General features: G+C 33.5%; 1 protein-coding gene across 1 annotated transcript in view; it reads right to left on the bottom strand.

The window, feature by feature from the left end:
- LOC142345388 (cytochrome b-c1 complex subunit 2, mitochondrial-like) overlaps positions 1 to 7,721 on the bottom strand; it is a 26,608-nt gene extending 18,887 nt beyond the window's left edge. The window contains exon 1 of the mRNA XM_075397424.1: positions 6,786 to 7,721. Within this exon, the coding sequence (XP_075253539.1) occupies positions 6,786 to 7,689 (904 nt within the window). The 5' untranslated portion in view covers positions 7,690 to 7,721. The remainder of the gene's footprint in view (positions 1 to 6,785) is intronic.
- Positions 7,722 to 8,201: the final 480 nt, after the last annotated feature.

Here is an 8,201-nt window from a genome sequence, read left to right on the forward strand (position 1 = left end):
AATTAGATCCGATCTTTTTTTCTCTTTCATAGAACTTCTCTTTCAATTGAGCGTTCACTTAATAATTCCCACTGAACGAAATATTCTCAAATGACCACAGTCAAGTCTGGTAATTATAAAATGCCACAGAAGCAACAAATTTAGCCAGTACCATAAAGTACCACCGCAATCGAACCTTCGAAAAATTCTAAGACAAGTAAATTAGCGCCCATTTGGACATTTGATCTCCATATTTTCATAATTTTACCCCCCCCCCCCCCCGTGCTATTTTCTCCTGTAAATTAGAACTTTGATCAAAAACTCTTGTAACTTCTGCTTCCATTGGACTGAAAAATAAACCTCACGCCTTAATGTCGATTAGAAAATAGCAATCAATTCACAACATTAAGGACAACTATTGCTCGCTCGCTTTCGCCAATCCGCAGGTTAACTTGAGTAACAGAATTCGTTCAAAAAGAAGTTGATCAGAAAGATGACGAATAATGAAAATAGCCAATTAAATGTTGTTGAAACATGTCACTAGAAACGCGGAATATTTAGGCTTTCATGCATATCTTTTTAGAAAGATAAAAAGTGGGCGAAAAACCAAATAAATAATTTAAGTACACTCAAGCAAATTTTTTTTACTAGCTGCTAGATATCACTAAACCATAATATTCGAAGATGCATATTATACGCTCTCAAGCATTGTTGAAACATGTCACTAGAAACGCGGAATATTTAGGCTTTCATGCATATCTTTTTAGAAAGATAAAAAGTGGGCGAAAAACCAAATAAATAATTTAAGTACACTCAAGCAAATTTTTTTACTAGCTGCTAGATATCACTAAACCGTAATATTCGAAGATGCATATTATACGCTCTCAAGCAATATGGCTACGCGAAACCGTAAAACTGGCACTGGCAAATTAATTTTAAAGTAGCTTTCAAATTTTATTAGCATTATTAGATCCAGAGAAATTCATTCTCATTAAAACCGATTAACATTGGCTCATTAGATGCTCTGGACAACAGGCGTAGTTCATTTATTTCAAGAGGGGCAAAATCTTGGATACATTAACAAACCGTCTCCAAATTGCATTTTTCAGGCTTGTTTTTAACCCATAATAAGATTTCGAGTAAAAAATAGAAGAAGGCTCGCTAATGGGCGTCTGCACATAATGTTCCGACATTAATTGTCTATCAAATAAAGAAGAGAGAAAACATTCAGAAAATCAATCATTGTTCTAAAATAGTTTGTGTATCCCTCCAAAAGATCGCTTTCAGTTCAAAGCACTATACATGTCAATAAAGAGAGTAAGAGACAAGACAAACAACAAAATCACAAAAAAAAAACAAGCATTACTTACGATAAAAGTTCACTGTCTATCTACTTCCTACAACTTAATGGAAGGTTGAAAGAAATATCAATTAAAAATTCAACAAAACCAACTGAATTGCATTCTACAAGAAAAGATATTGGGCCTGTCTTTAATGACAACAATTAACAAGTAGACAAAAAACAAGCAGGACAAAAAAACTTTTTGAGAACAATTAATTTCAATGTCATGAAAACCGTTAGATATCAACTGAAGGCAGTGAAAATCTCCACTTTTACCTTCAATCGAAACCATTGAGACCTGTCATTATCGAAAATTTTATACGACTACGAAAAGTACAAATACATGCTAAAATCAACTCAATTTTGCAAGGAAACGGTGTCGAAGCCTATATCGAAAACTATAAAATCAAAACTTATTCACTACAAAATACAATCGACTGTTCCTATTCTCAACGCCATTAACGTGATATCTGAATTGTCACTAATTTTCAATTTATGCGACAATCGGACAAGACATCAAAAGAGAATCTCAAAAATCGAAAAAAGCCAAAAAAATTATGAAAGCGCGTAGTATCAACACAAAAAAATGGAAATCAAAATCGAATTCACTTGAAATACAAAGCAACCAATTTCTTTGCTGAGACTACACTAAAAGGTGGCATAAAAATTTGGCAATTCTCAAAAAAGAAAATTTAGAAAAGAAATTTAAAAACAAACCATAATTTATAACAGTAAAATTTCAACTGAAAAACAGTAAATAGATCAACTTGTTACACATTACGAAATTAATCGGTCAACTCATTAGTGTGATTAGATTAAAAAAGAACAATATAACAACAAACACAGGCTAAACAAAATTTAACAATTTTACGCAAACAGTGTTGAAGCCAAATAACCATACGTTTTTTTTCGAAATTATCAATTAAGCTCATTGGCCTTTAATTGCATGTAAATGTGAACTGTCAATAATAGAGTTGCGACTTGAAATCACTCTGTTCTGTAATCAACGTAACAAAATTTTTAAAGTACAGCGCGCGATCACAATTGAAAAAAATTTGAGTTGTTTGTTTCTACAATTGAAACAAAAGTGGTCTTGCAATGGCTGTTTATCCGTAAATACACAAAACTCATCTAGTTTTTCAATTATTATGCATTTACTGAAAGCATCAGATAGTTTCTGTTATAACTCCTTAGATACCGAATTAGATATTTGATTAATGGACTCCGTCATAAGACTACAAAAAATAACATCAATGCTGGCAAACAAGAATTCAATAATATTTAACAAAACCCACGTGTAGGAGCAAGTAAAAAATTAGCATTACTCATAAACACAACATTTATTCATTTGAACAATGGGACCTCCTATTAATTGAACCTTCAAAAGAAAACAGACTTGCTGTAAATCAGTTGAACAAAATGCCAAAAAATATTTTAAAAAGGTAAGACCAAAATAAAATCTTTTTCATTAGAAAAAGTCAACGACGAAAACACAATTGGTCTTGCTATATCTGTATCGCTTTTTAAAAGCAATTGTTCCAATTAATTGCCTGATAGTTTTTTGGCAAACTGATTTTTAATATATCAAAAATAAATTATACCTTTTGTTATAAACATATAAATATCCAGTCAAAGCCGCCAAAGAGGCCTATTTGACATGTTGTGAAAAGAAAGAAAAACAATGAAGAATTTTGAAACATTCAGATAAAACGGTTGATTAAAAAATTCAGTAACTCTTTTATCTTTCAATGCAAAAACGGTAAAACTTTCTTGGACAATTTTATCAGCCAAATTTTCAGCAAAAATAACAAAAAAAGATCAAAACAAAGTAACGTGAGCAAAATTTCACAAAAATTTAAACCTCTGTAGCTCTTCGGAAAAAATGAAATTGGAGAAAATCTTTTTGAAATCTGCGCCCGAAAAGTTTTCTAATAATACCACTCACAATACCGTACGAAGAATATCATTTTTGAGAATACGGTTTATCGAATACAATTTTTGTAGTCCTATGCCAGTCTCGTTGACTTAAATCGGAACAGGCTCCTTCATGAGCATTAACTAAAACTATCTAGTGCTTTGAGTGGACAGCTAATGGCTGTAGGACTTCAAAAACCGTTTTTCGATTTTTTTTTAACATTTACCGATCTTTCACTTATTTCTTTGTACCTGTAAGTCAGTCTCATTTAAAACAGGACCAATTTGTTTCTACTGCAACCAAAAGTAAATCGGTTAGCCCTTTTCTCTTCTAACTGTTGATTTTATGACTTCGATGCCACGATTTTTCACATTTTTTTTAATTTTTGGATATTTTCATATTTTTGGTTCCTTTTGAAATCTTATCATTTTATCCTACAATTGACCGTTCTCATTGTCATAGAGTAGGAATTCAATTAATCACAGAGAAAAATTCATTACAAATTCGCACTTTTGTAATGAATTTTTTTCGTTTCTGCCTGTATTTGTTGTCGTTTTCTTATTCATAACACTTAATGTGATGACTTATAATCATTGCCTCCCCATCGAGGCAAAACTTACCGTATTTAATGAATTCCGTTGAAAGCTATTGAAATTAATGGCCTTGATACAATGAGCTTGCTCAAAAAATTTCGTGGTTTTATTATATTTGTTCCTTTTTGTTGGTTTTTAATCGCATTGTTACAAAAAATATCTCATTGCTGTTAAACAATTAATTGAAAATAAAAAAAGTTCACTGAATATTTCATTTTTTGATAGCTTCGACACTTTTCTCTCAATTTTTTGTATTTTCTGTTTTTGACTGTTTTTTATTCCTGATGTAACCGAAAAAATCTTTCTAAAATCTGAGAACTCTCATAAGCTTCTAATTAAGGATTGAATCAACTTATTCAATGCAGTGAGTGCATAGCTAAATGTCTTAAAGTTTCTGATATTTGTTTTTGAATTTTTTTAACTTTTCAAATGTTGTTCTTTTTGTCAACTTGTATGTTATTCTCATCAATTGAGCGGTCCCATCCGCTTCCTGGTAATTCAAACTTGAACACGTTTATTGTTAATATGTCGTAATTGTCATTTTGTTTGTTGGACACGATGCGTTTCCATAATTATTTTGTGAGTTGTCTATATTTGTGTTCCTTTTGTCTTCTTTTAGCAACTTCGCGTAATAAAATATCCCAATGATTTTCAAATGAGGCCCAAGTTAACAATTACCTAAAATTGTGTTTTCGCAAATTCTTTGTATTTTTTAGTTATTCAGCACCATAACTCTATTCCAACGGCTTCGTATAACCAACCAAAGGTCCTCTTGGTTTCCATTAAATTTAGTAAATTTACCAGATTTTTTAAAACAAACTACTGATTTTTAAGACGTTTGAAGTTATTTGGTTTAAAAAATGTTGATCTGATTTTGAGTTTCGCCTCATTACTTTTTTTGTCAACTTGTTACCTAGTCTCATTGAAGAAAAGTCCTATCTTCCTTGTAATTAAGAAAATTTTGATTTGTGAAATTAGGGCTTTGTCTGATTGCAAAAACAAAGCAAAAAAACTTTTGTTTTTTTCTTGTTGGGTTGTTTGTTTTTTTTCTCAAAGTCTTTTTAATGGTAGATCTCGTGAGCGCTCTAATGAGGCATCGCATTATGTAATTGAACTAGTAGTTTGGGTGTGTAGCGATTTCTTCAAACTCAATTATCTAATTTTGATTATCTCTTCATTTGGTTGACAATTAAGTAAAAAAATGTAGATGAGCTCGGGTCGGAATATCATGTGCAAACGCACATTACCGAGCCTCCTCGTTGAATTTACATATAACGAAACTATTTGGAATGAAACGCTAAACGAAAAGTACACTAAAAAGTGCACTAAAAACATATGACAACAATTAGTAATTCCAAATTCGTTCGAGAGCAATTATGCATAATTTTTTAAACTGTAAAAGTTGAAATATTTTGGTTTCAATTCAAAAACGACCAAAAATTTCCCTGGATACTGATCTGCTTGTTGATAAGCATTTTGAGCCATAAATTTTCGTGAGAAAAACCTGTGGTTTTAAAGTTGAAGTTTCAATACAAGCAGATTCAATTTTGGAATTGAATTTCATAGTTATTAAGGGTAACAAAACGAATTGAAGCGAAGTGCCTATTGCCGTCATGACAATTTTCATCAAATCAATTCCAAGTTCACTCTTTCATAGATAGGACCAAATATTGGCTGTTTTCCGATTTTTATAGGAGATACTGTCATTCAACGAAGGCATATTCAGTAAAGGGATACCCCTCATTAGTCTCTTCACTTTTGCAGGAGGAATTAGCTGATCACACTAGCAAAAAATGAATAAAACGGCCTTATAAATTTTAGAAAAACTTGAAATTTTACGGATTTGCGATCTAAAACGGCTATCTAAATCCAGGATGACAATTTTCATGGTCGAGTAATAGAACTGCGGTTGTTATAATCACCCAAAATTTCCCTAATTTGGACAGAATTTGAGCCACATTGTTTAGAGTTAAACTGTCATCTAGCATTCCAAAGCCAACGGCAGGGAGCAACTTTTCGCTTCTGGTAAAAGGGTATTTCAAATAACTGAGCACGAAAATGGGGGTCACCGCCGTATTTGTAGCAAAGAATTTAAAATTTATCGAAGCAATCGTTGCTATTCATCTTGAAAAAAAACAAACCATTGCCCAAGACTATCTATCTCTCACAGCTTGCCAAATAAATTTTTATTAAACTGATTTTTTTGTAATTTTTCCAGAAAAACTTTTAAATTTTTTTATATAAAATTTTCGCACATACAAGAATACATCAAAATAAGCAGTTCTCTGATTGTGTATGACAAATATGAGCTCTCAGATGCTCACATGTTCCACAATCGAAAATCTCCGTTCGCAAGATTTTAAAAAACAATATTTTCAAAATTATTTTTAAATAATCAAATTTTTTCTAATTTTAATTTCTTTAATTTTATCCGGGGAAACTAGTTTCCTCGGTGTTCAAAAAATGGTTATTACCATTTCCGAGGTTCCAGTGATAAAAAATACTACTTCTAGTGAAAATCTTATTTTGAGAAAAATCATTAATTATTACCTCCTTCCCAAGTGGGAATCAGAAGTGCTGCTCTAGTTTGACTTTAGGGCTGAAAATTTTTACTCTTCAGCGGCCAGTTCCGCATTCATTGCGCTGTTTTTTAAATTTAAGTTTTTTCTCTACAGTTTATTTTATTTTAAGCCCTATTAATTTGTCAGATAATAGGTTAAAATTTATCGGCGGTCTTTTGCTTGTGTCTGCATAAATACGGGCATTGATATGCTCATTGTACAAAGTTGATTATCATACTTCACGAGTTACCAAAAAAAATTAATGTACAAGTTAAAACCCGCAAATTTTTTCGTTTGTTTTCTAGAATCAAATTAGCAATTTTCTCATCCTGTCCATTTTACAACCTGCTAATAATTTCAATCAATTTGGAGCCTTCAACTTGTTGAAAACATACCCTGCAGCAAGTGAGCCAGCATTGAGTCAACGATCGCTTCTTTCGTGTTGGTCGGTCCACTTTTTCGCGCGATGGCCACTACCACACTGTCTTTCGAATTATCATCAGATCTGATCTCATCAGAGACGAACTCACTCTTTGACACTTTGACCACTGCAGTTGAATCACTCTTACCGAAAGACTCAAAATGGGAGCCAACGATATCTTGAGGCGCGTTGTTAGTCGCTAGGAAGAAGTTACTAGGAGCGAACGTCTGTTCGTGATAGGCCAGTAATTTCTCAGGCGTCAGTGCGTTGATTTGTTCATCTGACATATTTAAAGAGTTGCCCAATCCCTTCCTAAAAGCAGCTTTGTGTAGTAAATCAACTGCAACTGCTACCGGATCCTGGCTGAATAAGAAACTGTCTAGCTTTGCTTGATATTTAGTAGGCGATAATTCCCACTTTGCGAATCGTGGCTTTGACAGCGCACTTGTAACGAACGGCAAGGCATCCGCGAGGTATTTTTTTTCACACGACAATTTGTAAATTATCAATTCTCGTGTTACAGTTATGCCATACTCACACCCCAAAGCTTCTAGACTACCCACAGATCTCAGAATTGTCGAACCCTCGTGGGTCAAAAGAGAGTACGTCTTCAAGCCTTGGGCCAAACCCAATTCCTGGGCAACATCCGATTCGAACCTGGTTCCCGCTTTGACAACCAAACTGACATCAGTGAATTCTTTCTTCAAATGTTGCGATAGCGACGTGTCAGTGACGGTTGATTCCATCAAACATGCTTTCACACCTGAGTTTGTTTCTAGCATATTAGGGGCAGTAGGAATGAGGGAGGATTGGGACGAGGCCAGTCGGCTCAAAACTCGAGGAGCGCTCGAGAGACGAGTAAATCGCGAGGCCAACATATCTCAATCTGAAAATGGAATATTTTATTTAAATGAAAATTGCCACAGTTGGTATCGCAATCAAAAACTTAAACAGGTAATTTTATTTGCGATTACAACAGTTGCATAAATTACCGATAAAAAACTTGTTAGCGCCCGATGAATATTGCGGAACTCCGAAAGAGTGGCAGAATTCTGCTTTTGAATTAGACTTTTTTCTGCTATTTTTTCTCGCCACTGTTGTTATTGAACTGTGGCGGGAAAAGAGTGGCCGAAAAAGATAGTCTAATCAATTTGTGTGGTTTTGTCAGCGTAATAGAAGTGTTGTAATCCCAACGCAAAGATTAAAAAAACATTACCACACGGTGGTTAGAGCCCTCTCGAAGTTATCGAATAACACGAATTTTGATAACTTCTCGATGGCGATAACAACTGTGTGGGAATATTGATTCCTTCCTTCCTCATATAGTAACAGGGTAGGTTTCAGATCTGTCAAAGAACCAACCCTCATAGCATTAATTTATGTCTCTTAA

Source organism: Convolutriloba macropyga, chromosome 1, assembly GCF_964194025.1.
Source record: "Convolutriloba macropyga chromosome 1, txConMacr16.3, whole genome shotgun sequence".
Taxonomy (NCBI): domain Eukaryota; kingdom Metazoa; phylum Xenacoelomorpha; order Acoela; family Convolutidae; genus Convolutriloba; species Convolutriloba macropyga.